Consider the following 19,765-nt stretch of genomic DNA (forward strand, 5'->3'; position numbering starts at 1 on the left):
ACAAACAATTCAACTTGGGGTCATTTCTTTCCACTTCCTATAAGGCCACGCCACAGTCAAAGGTAGAACAGGAAATGAGTAAGCCAGAGGACTTTGTGCTTCTGTTTTTGGAAGTTTAAACATTCGACTCAGCTGCTGCTTAATTTCAAGTGTACAACGAGCAGCACTCTGTGGACTCAGTTTGAGTTTAATCTGTCATTGACTTTGCTACTTCTCAGACTTTGGAATGATAATTTGGCCAGTAGCACGTCTGCTGATCCTCCCTGTAGCACACTTGAAAGGCTACTGCAGTACCAAGTGCCCATTTATCCTCTAATACGGTCATTATCTAAACGTGTGTGTGTGTGTGTGTGTGTGTGTGTGTGTGTGTGTGTGTGTGTGTGTGTATTCACCCTCGAGTTCAAAGCTCTACGATGTGACTAAAAAGATGTGTGACCAACTCAGTCACGTCTTATTTTCCTTCCCGTTCCTAAAAGCTGTAACTTTGATATGGAGTAAACAAAAACATCTTTAAAGTTAAAGGGACAGTTCTCAGTAAAACCCTATTTACATATTTTGCTCCCAGCCTCTAGTGCTGTTTACCCATGCACATTGTTTTGGTGCGAGTCGCCCGGTTCTGGAGATGCCTGCCTCTCTTGAACATAATGAATCTCGATGGAACTCGCCTTGCGGTGCTCAGAGTGCCAGAAATGCATCTGAAAAATGTAGCAGCAGTGTCGCTCCAGAAATCATGGCTGATGACTCAACAAAACACACAACAAACCATCATATGAGCAGTTTATTGTAGAAACAGTTTCCACTCGGATACACCCGCCAACCGTATCGCTGTGCAGACAGCTTGAGATGGAGAGCCTTGGGATTGACAGGATGTAAACACTGATGATTCACCCATCAGCTGAGCTGTAATATCAGTCAGCTGAGTGCTTTCTGTGCTTGATGGATGGAGTTGAGTGGAAACACAGTAGTTCCTACATAAACGTCTCACAACAAAGTTTGCAGACTGTTAGCTGTCAATTAAGCGGCACCCTCGGGAGCTCGGCAGTGAAGGTAAAACTGCAGAACCACTAGGAGCCACTCGAGGCTGGCTCCAAAAGGGCGTCGACCCCCCCACCAACTCTGATCCTAAACGTTACAGCAGAGAGAGCCTGGTACAAAATACAGTTTGGCCTCTATCAGTAGTTTTGGCTCTGCTGCTGCGGTAAGTCGAAATTTTAGGGTTTTTTTTAGTTTCATAGTATTTTACAGCTCATTTAAATGGATAATTGAGTTGGTCAAAGTTAAGCATCTGCTAGACTTCATCCAATAATTTGAATCATTAAACTGTGTTTGCACTGTTGGACCACTTTTAATGGACCATCTGACCAACATTATTACTCTGTGTGGCATAAACTATCCAAGACATTAGGGCTTCAGTGTTGGTGAGTGAAATTCAGTTTTTATTCTCACTAACACAACTTCTGCTTTAGAAAATAAACGTGGGGTGACTAAAACACTGTATCCTCACACCACAGCAAAAGCAAGATTTGAATACCCCAAGAATTATGTGAACCGCTGTGAGCAACCACTTGGTGACGGTGGGAAGTAAAAACCCAACAGGAAGAAACATCCAGCAGAACCAGGCTCGAGGAGAGGCGTCCATCTGCTGCAACCACAAGGGGATGAGTGGAAGGAAAGGGCGAAAGGCACAATGTGGTTTAGAGAGACCGTTTAGTGAACACTGAAGATATCTGATAACAAGGGTCACCTGATCAAGCCCAAAACTAAAATGCTTTGAGTTAAAAGTGGAGAGAGTCCGCCTTCTGAATCCAAGCTGGCAGCTGGTTGCACAGGAGTGAGGCCTGAAAGCTGGAGGTCTGCCTCCCATTCTGACAACCACAAGGAAGCCAGCAGTCTGACTGCAAAGCGCTCTGCTGGGCTGATGTGGTAAAGTGTAAGATAGAAAGGACTGCTGCATTACTCATTTTAACTGTCCTTCAGATATTTTCATTTCAAATATAAAGTCACCAAAACTGAAAGTGAAGGATAATTTACTCATTTGTTAGTGTGTGACTCCAGAGGCCTGTGAAAGGAGCAGCAGAGGCAGCACGTGGAGTAAATGTGCAAAAACAAATCTGTAACTTGGTCTAAGCTTCGATGTTAGAAAAAGAAACACATTTTAATAAGACCTTTTGCCAAAATGTTTCTGTAGAATGAGCCCTTTGAGGTTTTTGTTGCTTGAAGCCTGACAGCAAAGTGCCATGTAGCTGCCGTCTCTGTTTCTGATGTCTGAAAAACTGGGAAACTCACACCAAATGATGTCGATGCACGTGTGAGGCTACAGGCCAGGATGAAAATATGTAAATGTGATTTTGAGGTGTGCGGCCCCTTTAAATATGGAAGTGAGCAGATGCTGTCTTCCCTGAAGTGTCCAGTGTCGCGCTGGTGATAATCCTAAGGGGTTCCTCTTAGACTTCTGTGTGCGCATGCTCGTGTGTGTGTGTGCGTGTTTAACAGTGTCTTTCCCGTCCTCTCATGTATATTTTTGTGTTGTTTGCTTTTGGATTCCCCTCCACTGTGCTTTTCATCCTTGAACAACACGTCAGTCAGGTGCTCTCTGAGGACTAGAGCGAGAAAGGAAGAGATAGACGTGGGGACACCAAGAGAGGCAAAGAAAAGAGGCGGCAGACACGGGGAGAGGGAGGGAAAAAAGGCGAGTTTTGAAAGACTTCTAACTTCCAAGCTGACTGTCATAGTTGTGCTTGCCAGAGGGGAGAGCACCTTTAAGCATACTGGATGAGTAACGATGTGGAGGGACTACAAAAGCAAAGTAATACATAATAAGCAGCACTCGCTCGGCTCTGCTCTGCCAGCTAACCTACATGAGATTGGTAGCGAGAAAAAAATTGCAAGTGCTCAAAAGGTCAGCAAAGGCCTCGCGTAAAAGAGGCTCCTCTTTTACGAGCGTGCGCGCACTGTAATAAGATTAAGAAAGCGTGGAAGCAGTTGTTACAGTGGGATGTTGGCCTTGAGACGAAAAAGCCCCACAGATAATGTTGTGTCCAAATCAAAACACGACAAACTATCTTATCTGCCGTCCGTAAGCTCTGCTGCGGGGACAACAAACCTGCAGCAAACACACGTTTCCTCCGCTGGTTTTCTTTAAAATGACACAATAAATGCTATCATCGTAGAAATAGGCCGTTGATTCATTTTGCAGTTTTTTCTTCAGTGCCACTAATCCTTTGACTCCAGGCCCAGTCCCTTTCTCACTCATTAGGCCTGAAAGGCATTTTATTCTGGCATGGATGATAAAAGAAAATCTAAAAATACGGCCGTGTTGTTGTACGAGGGCAGAGCGTTGCCTGTTGTTTGAACACAATGCCCTTTGGTTTGTTTTGTTGCACCACCCACAACTCAAACATTAGGGTGTTTGTGCCCGCATTGACATGCGGCCAGGTTTTCGCAGTCTTGTGCCAAAACTAACTGCCTGTATCCTTGCAGGGATGGACCGTGGAAATGCTGCTCGGTTCGTCCTTCCTCGCGTTTGTACGCAGCCGAGCAGGGAAATCATCCCTTTTGTCATTTTTGATCGCAGAGAGAAGTGCGACGCCACAGCATCTCAGCTCAGCTGCGTTTAGTTCGGGTGCGAGTCTATAGCGCAAATCACAACTCGGTAATCTGGGCTCGAACACGAGCGGAAAGAGTAATGGTTCCTCTGTATGCCTCGTCGTTTCGGCTCCCTTCTTAGGATGCAGGCCGGCTCTTTTGTAGTCACTTCATTATGTAAAAATGATAATTATGCCCCAATGGAAGCCTCACCAAAATGTATCAGAGCCCTCATTCACATCCGCTGATAATCACGTCGTGACTGTCATTTGGAAATTTTCATTTTCAGAAAGTGTTTAAGCGAGACTCCCACACTGCAAATGAGAAAATAAGCAAACTTAAATTCCCTCACACCTCCTTCCCCCCGGAGACACTTTTACCTCTCAGGCAGCAACAGAAATTAATCATTTAATACTGCAAAAAAAGAAGAACATTGTGTTCTCGAGAAACTTTTCATTTTCACTTTGTGTGAATGCAGAACCAAATACAGTCATGCGAACAGGTTTAATCCTCCCCAGACTTCACGTTTCCGCTGTCCAGGTGGCTATAGAAAGTTCCCAAGTGCCCCGAGGCATTCACACTGTGACTAAAAGCCATTTTGCACAGGAAATTTTGACAGACATGGGGGCCTTTGACTTTCAAAGAACTGCTTTTACATCCATCTTTTCCACCAAGTTATGTAAGGTTTCCTTGGTGCTCTCTCCCTCTCTGTGAGTGTGTGTGTGTATAAAAAATAATCATCCAGGACACTGGTGTATGTGCAGGGGCAGTAAAGTTTAGCAAACACACATGCAGGAGGCTGAAGTATCCGTGCGCACACGCTCTGCTGCTTCTCGATGGGCAGTCGGACTGCTGCAGGACTCAAAACAAGCGAGGGAGCGCTGCAGGAGGCAGTAGACAAGGTTACAAGGAGACCATATGCTCTGACTGCCTGTACGATGGTGACAAAAAGGCCTCCTGTTTAAAAAAGGACAACGTTCCCTTTTTGTTTTTGTCCTTCAATCACTCAGACACATATTCAGCGGATTAATATAATGGGGAGAATAAAGGCAACCGCGCTCGAGAGGCTGTCCAGCGAGCCTGAAATGGACAGCAACTGTGACAGCTGCTTATTCTGCATTGACTTTAAAATGAGCGATGATTGTGTGTTTGGCTGCCATGTTATTTATGGACCTCACAAAGTGGGTGGTTGATTGGAGGAAAGCTGAGACCTTGAAGAAGCCTGAATTCAAGGTCTTTAACACACACAGAAACCCACTCAGAGAGTTTATTGGAATGAATGTGCAATAGTAAACTGCTCTGCACTTCATCACTGTCTAGTGCAAACTTCATGTAACATGAAACCCCAGAAATGTCATGCTCGTTTTCATAGGTTTAAATCATCGCACAATAAACTGTGAAATATTATCTGCGGTCATCTGAGCGCGAGTGGTGCTGACGAATTCATTCGGTGAACCAGTCCCAGCACCTACCAGCCACATCACCTCCTCAACTGCTCGTTAATAAGTTAATAACATGGTGCGTTTAGACATGTAGACACGGTCAAGAATTTAGTGTTTTAAGCGACTGGTTGTTGGTGCCAGACTGAGTATTTCAGAAACTGTTGATCTGCTGGGATTTTCCTGCACAACCATCTGTAGAGTTCACAGAGTGCGATCTGAGAAAGAAAATTTCCAGTGAGCGGCAGTTCTCTGGGTGAAGATGCCTTGTTGATGTCAGAGGTCAAAAGAGACTGGCCAGACTGATTCGAGCTGATAGGATGGCTAAAAAAACACTTGTTACAGCCAAGTTATGCAGAGAAGCAGCTCTGAATGCAGCAGGAAACTGAGGCTACAGTTCGTACATGACAGAACAAGACGAGTCTCCGTTTCCACTGCAATCCTTGGATTTGGGTGGGAAAAATTTGGTGTAAACAACATGAAAGCATGGATCCATCCTGCCTTGTATCAGCGGTTCAGGCTGCCAGTGGTGGTGTAATAGTGTTGGGGATACTTTCTTGGCACACTTTGGGCCACTTGGTATCAAGCAGAAAAGTAGCAGAGTATTATTGTTGTCCAGCCCTTCGTGATCGCAGCGTACCCATCTTCTGATGGGCGCTTTCAGCAGGATAATGCGATAGTGAATTTCATGGCGCTCGAATGTCCTCCACAGCTACCAGATCTCAGTCGAACAGAGCAGGGATGTCAAAGTCATTTCACTCATCCAGGGACACATAAAGCCCACTCTAATCTCAAGTGGGCTGGACGAGTGAAACTCCACTTTCTGTCAGTGTAAAGATGGTCAACTACACATTCAATCACTGAGATGTGTTAATATAAGATAAAGAAGTGCAATTTCAACAGCACGTGTCAGTTTTTCTACATGAGAAATGTGTATAATTACAGAAAAAAGTGCTTTCATTTTCCCTGTCCTGACTGTATTAATAAAACATAAAGTTTTAAATGAACTGCTTTGGTGTAGTATGAACGGCTGTGGGAAAAGCTGTAAAACACATAAAAATACAGTTAAAGGTCCAAAAATGTATGCTCCCCTTCATATTTTCCAAAGCCACCCAGGGGGCCAGATTGGAGTCTTTTCTGGGACGATTGTGGCCCCCGGGCCTTTTGTGTGACACCCAATAGAGCAATATAGCACCTTTGGGATGTGGTGAATGCAGAGCCTACAACTCTGCAGCAACCTTTGCTTTGAAGAGTTAAGGCACCTCCGAAGGCAAAAGAGGGTCCAACGTACCTAAACTGGCTGGTGAGTGTTTGTCTCTGTGCTTCTGATCAATCTTTACAGCACTTTAAATTACTTGTTGTTCGCAAATAAAGCTGACTGATTAACCATTTGTGTCACAGTGAAATCCAGTGCAATAAAAATGCAATCTCCAGCTGTTAAGCGGAGCAGGACTCGGTTGCGTGCAGCAGGATGTCGTGAGCAGTAAGAAGCTGTAAGGTCAATAACGGCGGCTTTATCGCTCGCACGCTTTATTGTTTTGGTTTTTTTATCCCGGCTAATGGCCATCAGAGGCCGACAGCCGTCTGTCGACATGCAGGCAGGAATCTTCTTAGCCTGCAGATTACGCCGAGCCCGCGACTCTATTTTCACTCCCATCATGTACCTGTATAGTAAAATATGTCAGCGAATGAAGTCATGTTTCAGCAGGGCACTACCGGAGGAGTATATTGCAATGCTGACTAACAGAATGACAGATGCTTTGAGTGTTTCGCTGTTGAGTGACAGCAGACTTGTCAGGGCTTTTGTGTGGCTCTGCTGCCATCTTTTCATTTTGGCTGCTGCCAGTGAGGGAGGGACGCATCTATGCAGCCACAGCTGAGTGAAAAGGCACCTAGGAGGCATTTTTCTGAGCTTGTCAGACACAAGAAATCTAATCCAGACAGCCAAGAACTGGAATGTAAATGAGAAACCCGAAAATAGCAGCTGTCTCTGCGTAATTGGAACAAATGGAAGTTGGATGTGTGGTAGAAAATAAAAACAAGAAAACAACTGGGATGTAACGTGACACTGTTTGCTGACAGTTACAATAAGCTGGGGAGAGCCGAGCCACAGGCAGGCTGTTGTTTGTAGCCAGGCAGCTTATAGTTTCTGTCAAACCGCTGCTGATCTCAGATCTTGAAGGTCGCAATTATGTGCCCCCCCTACCCCCCCGCCTCCTACTGTTCCTGCTTCATCCCTTTCTGCTGTTATCCTCCTCTTTTCCTTTAAACCCCCTCTGGTGTCCTAAGCAGCATTTAATTGTGAAGGGCTGAGCCGAGGAAGGAGTAATCAGATGAGAACGGAGGCAGGGGGAATCACGTGGGCACACATTCACTAAAGGGGGATTAATAACACTGGCGTCTTGATTGAACTTCGGCTGCTCTCCCTGGCAAATTGGAGGTGGGGCAAGGGGAGAAAAATAGTGACACGGAGAGAGGAGGGAAAGAGACGAGAGTTGTAAAGACGAGGACGAGCGGAGGTTCTCAGATGAGAGCAGCAGGGAGAGGAGACACAGATGAGGAGAGAAGAGGGAAACAGAGAAAGGGAGTTAGAGCAGTGAGAGGGAGTGGGAGGAAGAAAGAGCGAGGAGAGGAGGCAGTGCAGCGCAGTGCGGGGGGGAGAGAGACAGGAAGGGAGAGAGAGAGAGAGATGTAGAGACAGGAAGCCTCCACTGCCACTGAGCCAGTGAGATGCAGGCAGGCAGAGAGAGACGACAGAGGGAGAGAGAGGCCCTCGGCATCTCCACGGCTGGCCCAGCGAGGGGGCGAGGGGCTCAAGAGCACTACAGCGGAGAGAAGAGTGGGAGGGGAAGCTGAAACTGAGGGAAAAGAAGAAGGGCGATACAATCAGAAGCAGGCTTCGCCAGGAAAAAGGGGAGTGGGGTGAGAGCCGAGGAGGGAAAAAGCAGATAAAAGTTTTGGAGACGGAGTAAGAGAGGGGAGAGGGAAGGGGGAGACGAGACTGAACATCAGAGCGGATAAAGCCCGTTAATGGCAAAGGTAGGAGGAGATTCGTGGAAGAAGAGGAGGAAGCTCTCAGTGTCTCAGGAGTCCTCCCGTTCCCCTTTTACTTCGTCTTCATTCTGCCAGGCTGCCGGACATCATCCATCACCATGTTCTCTGACAGCAGGGCTCCGGCGCCTGGGGAGCAGAAAGGCTTCAAGTCCCACACCCCTCACTTCATCCCGTGGCTGCACAATAGCTTGAAGCCTCACCAGAGCAGCGACCTGGGGCTCAACGGACCGTACAAATCCAACTCAGAGACCCGAAACAACCTGACCCCGCTGGAGAGAGCCAAGGGGATCGGCTTTTTCTCCATCCAGGGGAAGGACCGTGGAAAAAAGGCTGAACTTCGGTGCAATGGGGTGGGGAAGGCGAGGATGCTGCCAGTTGCGCTGAGGGGGCACCACATCCTGCCAGGGAGCCTGGGGAAGCAGAGGGAGGACAGTCCTGCCAGGTGGAACCGGACTAAAGAGCTTGGCACAGACCGCAACGCACAGACCAGCCCAGGGGAGGGGCCGCAGGGACCAGCCAACAGCTCCTCCGCTGCTCAGGGCAACCACACCTTTGTTAGGAAGCACAGCAGCCACCTGAGCCCCCATCAGTCGCAGAGTGACAGCAGTAGCAACTCAGTGAAGAAATACGGGCCACTGCTTGGACCTCCTGCTGCTCCTGTTGCTGCGCTGCTCTCTGAGGAGCCAAACTTTAACGTGCCTGTTGTTATGTGTATGGAGGGCAAAGAGGGGAAGGTGTGGGACTGCGCCAGCCACACCACCCACCGTCAGAGAGACCACCGTTCATCCAGCTGGCTGAACTATGACACTCAGGGACTAATAGAGAGGCAGCATGGATTCAGCTCCAACTTCAGCTACACCAGTAAACACAGCAGGAGCTCCCAGAGCCAACGAGACCTGACAGCGCTGCGGGAGCCACCTGTGGAGGATCTAAACGGAGTTATCTTCTCCACCGAGGTTCCTCACGGGGGGCTCAGCAGTACGACAACTCTACAAGGCCCCGAGAAACCCAGACCGAGCTCAGAGCGCACCGCTTTCCTGGCTCAGAACCAGACGTGGGTCCAGCACAGACCAAAGAGCGAAGGGGAGTCACAGAGGAAAGAGGCCGGCTGCAGGAGGAAGGTGGTGCGAAACCAAATTAAACGGGTGGTGGTCAACCTGGAGCAGGTTCTCAAAGCCCTGAGGGATGTTCATCAGGAAATGAAAGAGGTAACATGACATATTTTTCTCGACTATGACTAAAAAAATGAGATGAAAGCTTTTTCAGTGTCAGATTCAGCCACGTCACCCTCTCAATCATCACATTTCACTCGAGCGACTGAGAAGTGAGAAATCCAAACAAAACAGGACAGAAAAGTTACTGCGTCCTTTCACATTCATCTTCTGAAAGTGTTCATGCTCGAGGGCCTGTGCACTGACGAATAACAAGCCGGTCTCCAAATGCACGTCCTCAGCAAGAATTTGCCATGCATTAAACAGTCAGCAGCACAGCTTGCATGAATGCAGCACCAAAATTTCCCAAATTTCCTCTGTCGTCTGTCTGCACGCTTCAGCTCGAGTCGTGTGCACATTTTCATAAAGGTGAATGAGACACTAGTCATGCCCCATTTGCCTGATGCGTTCAGAGGTTGTTGAGATGAAGGATCTCTCCCTCCACTCGCTCTTCTTATGGACAGATGTGCTCCAGGCACAGCTGGATTGCGTCCGACGCTTTTTATAATCCATTTATGTCTGAGTTTCTCTGCCTCACACAGTAAAAGTGACACATAAATCTTGCCTCTTGCCATTTGATCTGCCTCTGTGGGGTCACAGCTAAACCCGAGGTAGTAACCTCATCATCCTGGCTGTGAGCTTTATTAATAAAACCCCAACGACTGCACACACAAAGAAGGGAAAGAGGGGGGCGAGTAAGCAGACACTGAAATAGAAAAGTCCCAAATTTTCACAACAGAGACAACAGATGAAAAGGGAGATAAGGTACCAGAGAAGACTGGTCGCATATTTATTCCAAAGCCGTGTTTTTTATTCCGCTGCATGAGCAGCAAACCTCAGCTTTGTTTAATATTCATCACGGCTACGAAAAGAAATTAGTGGAGGCCTTTGTCTGAAGCTAAACAAATATTACACTAAAGATCTCTCTCACACACTGGAGGAGGAAAAGACATCACAAAAGTGGGCTTGCACTTGAATATGATAGCGATCCTCTGCTGAGGCGCTTTGATAGATCAAAAAACTGAACTATGACTCAGAACTTCAAGAGAAACAACAACAGAATTGAACTTAAAGAGCTAAACGCAACTTAAATACCGGCGCTCCACAACAAACGTCTCTCGGTACTCATCAGGAGGACCTGCAGGGTCAACCCCCCCACACTGCTTCTAACAAACACCCTTGGGGGAAGCACATGAAAACCAGGGTCCTCTGCACTTTTATCTCATCTGATTTCTGACATTAACGAGCAGCACCTGCCCAGAGTCACTGGATGTGCATATACACGCTGTACTTCAAAGCAATATGAAATGCCTCGCTCAAACAGCTCCAGCATTAAAAAAAGACAGAGAGAGACAAATCAGGTCATCCACTGACATCAGCAAGGATATTGAACACGGCGAACAAAACAATCCAGCACGGACCGAGGATTTATCCGTGCACATTGAGCAGGTGGCGTGATGGGTCAAGCATTTTCCCCAGAGTAATTTCCTCCAATCTCTTCCATCTATGTATGGCTGTGTGTGTGGCTGTTTCTTCTAGTCTTGTTGTGTGGGTTGTGTGTGTGGATGCTCTGCACGCACTTGGATACGTGCGCGTGTGCCTCGTCTGATTTTTACTAAACTGGCAGGACAAATCTGATTTGTTTTACCAGACTGAGCTGCGCTGCTTTAACTTAGTTCTGTATGTTATGAAACATTTATTTGAGGTTTGCAGGAATTCATCTTTGTACAGCTCTGTTAAGCTCCTGCCAGTGTCTCAATTTTGGATGAGATCTGAGGTCTGTGGCAGATTTGACGCTGCGCTTGGGATCACTGGCCCCTCGTGTGATTCGATTTCAGCCAAGCTGTAGCTGTCGGACAGATGGCCTCACATTTACTCAAGAATACTTTGGTATACGGAGGAGTTCACAGTGGACTCAATGACTGCAAGGTGCCCAGATCTGCAAAACCAAAATCATCACCCTGCCACCACCGTGCTGACAGATGGTAGAGGGGTTGGTGCACCATGGTCAAACATCTCCACTTTGGTTTTGTCTGTCCAAAGAAATTTGTTCCCGGAGTTTTGTGGTAACATGCTAGCTGAGGCCTGCAGGCTCTGAGAAGTAGCTCTTGGGTTCTTTGCAGTTTCTCTGAGCATTGCACAGTCTGACCTCTGCTTCCGGAAAGATTGGAGCATTGTGTTCGACACATATAGAGGTGCTATATGTGCATATTTATAGAGGTGCTCAAACTTGCTGATGATAAAATAATGACGTGTATATGAGACGTACTGGCTGCTATTTACCTCTTAATTCCTGAGGAAGCAGAAACGGCGGCGTTAGCGTTTCACATCCTGGTGGATTAGGGGATCAAGCTGATAAGCATTTAAACACAGTTTCCCAGCTGAAATTCAGATCTTTGTGGAATTATGAATCTTTCCCCTTCTTCCCTTCGCTTCAGCGCTGCTGTCCAGGCAAAGAATATTTCCTCTTGTCAGCTAACTGAGGAAATGATCAAATTTAAGCCAATAGTTGTTAAGTGTGATTTGTTAAAATATCTATCATACATAATGCCAAATATTAACTGTTTCCAGCTGCACTCAAATTTGTGCTGCTATCGAGAGATTTGCTTTAGGAGTTTGACTCTCGGTGGTCAATTATGCAGAATTTATGGAGAAGAAAAAGCAGCAATTTGGAGATGCAAGTGTTATTTTTCTAGTGTGTTATTATCTCTATAATAAATTATGTATTGCAGCACTTTTATAAAACGAGTGACTCACAAGAGACAGGTTAAACAGAGGATGGTGCTACACTGATAGCGTTAAAGTGAAAATGCAGCTCGTGGTGTCTTTGATTAAACCCTCTCTGCCCGGTAACAGAGGCTTTCTGACAAAGCTCAAAAACTCTTTGAGTTTAGTCTAAGATTACTCTGATGACATCACCATGACATCATCTGTTTTCACAGGCTGTTACTCACTGCCAGAGGTGAACCGATCTGTATAAGGAAACAATGGAGAGCTCTGTTCTCAATCTATCGCCTCTCTTTTCATTCAGCACACAGAGCTGGACCAGCAGCCAAGCAGAGTGGCAACTCCCAAAAAGCTCAGTGTTTTACTCTGTGTGTGCAACCTTTGATCAGTCTGCTAATATGTGTTTCTCTAAAGGGGAACCTCGCCATCAGGTCCTGCATCCTCTTTCTTGGAGCAGTGGCACCAAAACCCAAAGCAAACAAAAACTATAGAAGACATTTTTCAATCACAGAAACTGGAGGAAGACTTCACTTACTGACTCTATCTTTATCTGTCAATCATGTATTTTCTAGGTGGTGCAGCAGATTGACCATCTAACATCAACCATTGATCTGAATGAGGAGGAGGAGGAGGAGGAGGAGGGAACTGGAAGAGAAAGCACCAAACCTCCCAGCGACAGCAGCTACAGTTCAGGCTCGAGCTCCAGTGAAACAACTGTGGGCTTCACACATCAGAGGCTGTCAGAGCCTGCAAACCAGCCAGAAACTGGGTATTTATCTGGCACCCTGAGGGGAGAGCATCATAGCAGGAGCCAGTCTCCACCCAATGTGCAGCTGCGCCCGCTAACCTCTGGACTTTTATCGGAGAGGAGTTGGACTCTTCACCTCACTGGTAGTGTTGGGGCCTCACCCAAACATGGTGGGAAGCTGCCATACCCCAGTAACCTCACGACCCACGACCACACTCGCTCCCCCCAAAGAAGCCTCCCTGCTCGGCCTCCAACTCCTGGTCTTTCCCCTCTAACGGTAAACTTCCATCTCCCCAGTAGCTCTGGTTCTCAGCCTCACTCCCCTGGGGCTACCTCCTCCATCAGGATCAGCCCCATCTCACCTCCCTCTCCCCTGTCTTCAAAGGCTAACCCACCCCCTGCTCTTAGCCCGTCTGTCATCATCCAGACCAAAGTGGGGTCTTATCAGACCACACAAAGCGATCTCCCATCTGCTGGGCCGCTCTCTCCATCGTCCAACCTGCTGCCGTCTGCCAGCTGCCCACCCACCGACTCAGAGACTGAAACCGGGTTCGCCGCTAACACGGAGAGGCGAGCATCCTCAGCGGGACCGTCACACGTATGCGCTGCAGCACAAGGCCACAGAGGTCGCAAGCCTCCACCTTACCCACATCACAGACTCTCTGAAAACACAAAGAAAGTGAAGGAGCCCCGCAAAGCTCCTCCGTACCCTGAGAAAAGAAGGCTGCTCTCGACCACAGTGTGAGACAATGCAGCAGGAGAGGGGGGCTGATCGAATGGAGCCATATTCACAGCACCAGCCACAAGTCTGCAAGAGTGGAGAGTGATTTAAGGCTTGCCAAGCTGAGCTGAGACCAAGTTTCCAAGGTGACAAGGCGCAGACGCAACTTGGGGTGAGTATGTCAGGAGGAACAGCTTGCTTCTGCTAATGTCCTCTTACTCTCTCCTTCTATACAAACCTCTCGGGTTCACACACTGAACATACAGAGGGCATCGTAACATCTGTCTGGTTAACTGCTCTGGTAACAAGAGCCTCTATACAGATGTTCACTTTGCCCTGCAGATCTCAGACTCCCACCGACTGCACAGTTAAAGGGCAAGGGACTGAAAAGGCCTAATTAGAGAGAAATTGCAATTATTGCAAAATGACAAGGCAAAGCAAGAAGTGATTACCTTAGTGCACTTCAGCCCATGCAGCCAAAGAGGTCCACTCACATGTATCAGCATCGTCTGAGGTGGATAATTGCTGTCTCACTGCAGCTCAGGCTACCTTGGCTTGCAGTGTTAAAGAGCACATGCGGGGGAAGTGAGGTCAGAGATCTGTGACAGAGCTAGAGACAAGAAAACGTGTCATAATATGAAAAACTTTGCAAGAAAGTGCCCGAGCCCAGTGTCCCTGCTCCGACTGGGTCACCAGCCTAGCACTGGGGTGCGCGTCAGGGGAGACAGGGGGCAGCTGGCCATTCGTTGTACCCTTCACCGGGCCCCTGGTGATACAAAAATCCCATCTCCTTTGCTGCCTCTGGCTTGACCGACCCAGCCACAATCTCCATCTGTTCCCCTCCAAATGTCAGGAGATGCAGAGAGAGAGAAATAGGGGGCAGGTGCGAGAGAGCAAAGAGAGAAAAGCAGACACGGGAATGCCAGCCGGATTAACTACATAAACACAGCACAGCAAATCGATGGCTCATTCATTTAGGTCAGCTTACGTTGTCCTCTCTGAAATGTTGCTTTGGGTTATTTCAGCTGGCTCTTTATTTTTCTCAAAGAATAAAGCTGAGGTTATTTTATATTCTCTCTCATGACCAACAGGCCCGATAAAAAGAGCCTGTTTCTCAATAGAGAGACCTAATGGTTACTGCCTGTGCCACTCAGAGGTTACATCTTCAACAGACGTCTAGTTTCAGTCTTTGTACAAAGACTCAGCTATTTACCCCAAATAGGTAAACACTGTAGAGCATTATATATATATATATATATATATATATATATATATATATATATTAGGGGTGCAACGATATTCGTATCGATATTGAACCGTTCGATACAGTGCTTTCGGTTCGGTACGCATATGTATCGAACAATACAACATTTGTAATTTATTTTTATCAATTTTCCTTCTGACGATGCTGTCTGTGTTGAGCGCTCAGTGAATCTGTGTTCGACTACTCCGCCTAGGCTGCACTGTCAAGCGCAGATCCACTGAGCGCTCAACACAGACAGCATAGTCAGAAGGAAGAGCGCAGGGCACCTCCCCCACTCTCATTCAGATCTGGCGTTTGGAATTATTTTGGTTTTCATGTGACGTATGACCCTGAAGGTAAGCGAGTCATGGACTAAAGTAAAACAGTATGTTGGATGTGCCACGCAATGCTCAATTACATTGGTGTGAACTAGTGTGTTAGCGCAGTTAGCTCGTTAACGTGTTGGCCGTCTATCCCCACGCACGGAGTGATCGGCGGTAGCTCGTTAACGGAGATTTGCCGTGTTGTGGCGTTAAGGTCATTTCAACGAGGTTAACCTGAAAGCACTAGTGGGAACACAACGAATATGACTGCACATTTACGCCGACATCATCCTAGTGCAAAGACAAGTGGAAGCAGACAAAAAAAAGCAAGCATGCTACTAACTTTAGCCGAGTCATTTAGACAGCTGTTAGCACATGATTCTCCTTATGCTGCTGAGAATATAGCCCAGAAGAAGCGGATAGTATAGCTTTTATTTTGGAAAGAGCCATTTCTCTGTAATAAACTCTCTTTTCCAAAGATGAGTGATTCCTCAATCAGATACAGGGCTCGCAATATCGCTAGCCCGACGTCCCGGGGCTAGCGATCTTTCCAGTCGGGCTACAAAAATCTCTCTGCCCTGCCCGTCGGGCTATCGTAGGAAAAATATATGTCAATGCTTTTGCATTCTTTCAGAAATGTAGCTGGGTAATTATGTCATTGGCATCTGTGAGCCACTGTCAATATGTGACATATTGAAGTCGCGTTTGAATTTGCGCTTGTTTTTTTGCTTTCACTTTGCAATCGTGCGAACTGTGTATAGAGAGCGACAGCACTGATCTGTGAGTGACGATCATTTGTGCACCAATTCCTCTGACATCGTCTTATCAATCGTTAGCTTACTATGCAAACATGACAAGTGAAATCTCCCGCAGCTTAAACATGTGAGAGGTTGATCGCGCAGAGAATCGCTGAGCATTATGTGAGTCCGTGTGTAAAAGTAGCAGGATATATATTTTAGTTCTGCTGAGCCAAATAAGACAGGTCAGGGTGAAGAAGTGACAGCCAAAGAAAAGCTTACCACAAAACGGAGAAGTTATGATAAATCAGACTATAAGGCAAAAAGAAAGTGCAGCTTTATGGTTTCATGGACAAAAGAATTTCTGTGGCTGCAATATGACGAGCTATATAACCAGGGCTGCACATAAGTGGTCCGCAGGTGCGCATTCAGAATCAGAATCAGAATACTTTATTGATCCCTGGGGGAAATTATTTTTTGTTACAGTGCTCCATTTTAAACCAACATTAAGACAAGACAGACAATACACTAACTAAGAATAGTACAATATATACATATATATACATACATAAGTCACTCATAGATAAATAGTTGGAAAAGAAACATGTGTAGTTGTAGCAGCAAACAGTGTGTTAAGTGGATGCGTTGTACAGGGAGATGGCCACAGGCAGGAATGATTTCCTGTGTCGTTCAGTGTCATTCACTGTCAAAATAAAAAACACGCACAAGGGTTAGGGTTAAATTTAAAAACTGTACTTTTGAGTTAAAATATATATTTATAATTTTAATAAATGACAAATTAAAAATGAATGAACATTTTTTGTATCGAAAAAGTATCGAACCGAACCGTGAATTTTGTGTATCGTTGCACCCCTAATATATATATATATATATATATTAGTGCTGCAGCGTTAATCTTGTTAAATTGACGTTAACGCAATAACCGGATTAACGCGGCAAATCTTCGATAGCGAGTTAACGCGGATCGCCCCGTGCTTGGGGCTGGACGGCGCTAGCGCGTTAACGTTAGCGCGGTTCCTCAGCCTCACAAACAGCTAGGAATGAATAACCACTGGTGCTCCAGAGAGCGCTTCCATCACCAGCATGGTATATGTGGGATTATGTTCATAATGAATATCACACAGTGATACTCTGTGACTCATTCAAGCATTTTTAGGCAAATTTTGCGATAGTTTTATTAGTAATTAGTCATTTTTGTGCAGATCTACCCCTCAGAGGTGTCTACCATCATGCTACAAGTGCAGTGCTTACATGCTTAAAGCTGGAGCGCCAACATGATGCTCAGAAAGAATCACATCCTGAGTGTAATCTGCTAACCTGTTAACTTTAAGGACTTAAAACCTTATGTGCAGCTGAGGTCAGTGGAGATCTTGTTAGTGTTGCAGGTGAACTGAATGGTTTTCCTAATAATGAGCAGTCCACACTAAAAATGCCACACTACAGCTGTGCAAAAACAAAACAAGTTTTCAAGTAATGAAAGTGCAGTCCTGTGGAAAAACTACATACATCCTTACTGCTTCCATAGGAACTGAGAAGCTGCGCTGCAGCCAGGCGCTGCTAATTAAATGCATTTGATCAACTGATCATAAGCAGAAGTTTTAGCAGTTTGCAGGTCTGAAGCATTCAGGTGTGTGTTAACTCGATGCCCAGGAGGAAATACACCAGCAGTGATCTAAGAAAAGCAATTCTTGCTGCCGATCAATCTGAAAAAGGTCATAAGTCCATTTTCAAAGAATCTGGTCCATCATTCTGCCGTGAGAAAGATTATTCACAAGTGGGAAACATTCAAGACAGCTGCCAGTCGTACCAGAAGTGAACATCCCAGCAAATCGACCCCAATGTCATCCTGTGCAGTGGTCAGGGAAATTGAAACAAACCCAAAGACTGCATGCCAATCCCTACGGGCCTCCATTAGCACCTTAAAGTTCATGACAATACATTTAGAAAGCAAAGTTGCACAAACCACAGACCACAAGGTTGGCCTTTGCCACTGGACTATGAGTGGTGATGAAGGCTGAGGCAGAGTACGGTGGAAGCAAAATAACTGGACAATTAAAGGCAAGTCAAGCCTTCCAACTGCAACACAAATCACACTGTCTAATATTCTATTTCTAATTAAATATTATATATTTTAATCTTAATTAGCGCCATTATGAAAACACTCCATGTACAGGAATTCCCCACACTCATGTGACCTGGCCTCTACTGGACCCCCAGGGAAACATCTGCACACACAGACAGGCGAGTAATCTCATCTCCACAAGCAAGTTTTACTCAACAGTAGACCTTATTTGGTGCCAGTGTCTTTGAACATACAAGAGCAAAAAGGAAATGCTCGACAATAACGCACAGCACCACGTTTGCGGGAAACCAAACGCAGCACGCCAGCTGTCGAGCACAGTGGTGGAGGCGTGATGATTTGGGTTCGTTTTGCAGCCACAGAAACTGGACACTTTACAGTTATTGAGTCGAACACAAACAGCAGCAGCTTGGCTGAAATATGTTCATGCAACAGAAAAAGCACAAATCTACAACAGAATAGCTGCAAAGGTGCTGCAGCGACCGAGTGTTATCCAGACCTCACCGGGACCTTGTTCCTGCAAACCTCAGTTCCTGCAACGCTGTAAAGACCAGCGGGCCAAGATTCCTGCGCAACGATGTGGAAGACTGATAAAGTCGTACAGAAAACAATTCAAGTTATTGCTGCTAAAGGTGGCTGCAGAACCACACTGATTTGCTTTTGGTCAAACATCTCTTAAGGCAACAAGTGTACAAGCTTTGTTTTAAGGGGTCACAAGAAGATGGCAAACATCCTCCTGAAGCCAAGAAAGTTGTACCCCTCAACCCACAACTTTCTGTCAGTTAGTAATTAAATCACATGAATTTAATTTTGCTCCATGTTTCTCTCCTGTCGGCCTGCACACCCTCTTGCAGTGGCTTTGTGAACCATTACAGTGTGTCTGCACCACATTTGAACAGTTAGAGGTATTTCAGTCTGGACAGCAGCGGGGTGGCAGGATGGGGGGTTCTGATCAAAGCTCTTTAATTGACGTCATCATAATCTAGGCCAATTCTTTGCAGGAGAGTGTATTAATTCTTTGTGATGGTTGTACTGTAAAGGGAGAAGTTGAAAGTAAACATCTGTACCGCTGCCAGATGGTAAACAGCAGCGATATGTGTTCAGGGTTTGCGTGACAGCATCGAGGCAGCTCCGAGTCCCATAGACGGAGTGAAATGATGATAATCAAAGAGCTACTGTGCAACAGAGACCTATTACTCGATGGAACAACCAACTCGAGAACAAAGTGTCTCATTTTCTCCCCCTGCAAGGCCACAAAACTAGAAACGAGAGTCTGAAAATGTCCCCGCTTTGCTATAAGATGCTTTAATTACAAATAAGAGCCTCTGTGGGAGTTTCATCGCACAGCTTGTTGTGATCTTAGCTCTGCCACACTTGAGATTTTCAGATGTTTCATAAAAGCAGCGCTAAACGTGCTGGTTACAGTTCTGACGCTACGCTTCAAACAAACTTGCGCCGATATGCCGACAATCTAGATTACAGATTTTTCTCTTTGGCTTAACATAAAATGAATAAATCCCCACCAACTTTCTATCTCTATAAACCCATAAAGATCAGAGCTCTATAGATTCCCATTTGTGCCTGTGGATTTAGAAGAGCCTCGCTCCAAAGCTTTTCTCCCAGAAATAAAGAAGAAACAATAGAAGCTCTTTATCTCATGGCAACATTTATCTGAGGACAATATATGTTAATTTCCTACGCCAGCAGAATACATTTTAAAACAACATTTCTTATAATGCTTATTTTAATTGCAAGTTTTGCTCGGGGCCTCAGATGTCCTGTACACTGTATTTATGCTGCTTATAAACTGAGTCTAAATTAGGGATGCATTAGTGCTGCTACTAAAATTACTGTTCTGGATGGGATATGATGGGGT

The 19,765-nt window shown here is 46.0% G+C and overlaps 1 protein-coding gene across 1 annotated transcript; it reads left to right on the forward strand.

Annotated features, from left to right (window-relative positions):
* Window positions 1–362: 362 nt before the first annotated feature.
* Window positions 363–13,652, forward strand: LOC146640898 (uncharacterized). The gene is made up of 2 exons (XM_085397513.1): window positions 363–9,286; window positions 12,589–13,652. The coding sequence occupies exons 1-2, from the start codon at window positions 8,177–8,179 to the stop codon at window positions 13,507–13,509; spliced, it is 2,031 nt and encodes a 676-aa protein (XP_085253639.1). The 5' UTR covers window positions 363–8,176; the 3' UTR covers window positions 13,510–13,652.
* Window positions 13,653–19,765: the final 6,113 nt, after the last annotated feature.

Source organism: Rhamphochromis longiceps, linkage group LG23 (assembly GCF_057381845.1).
Source record: "Rhamphochromis longiceps isolate RC_006_pf linkage group LG23, R_longiceps_female_GT1.1, whole genome shotgun sequence".
NCBI classification, from domain to species: Eukaryota; Metazoa; Chordata; class Actinopteri; order Cichliformes; family Cichlidae; genus Rhamphochromis; species Rhamphochromis longiceps.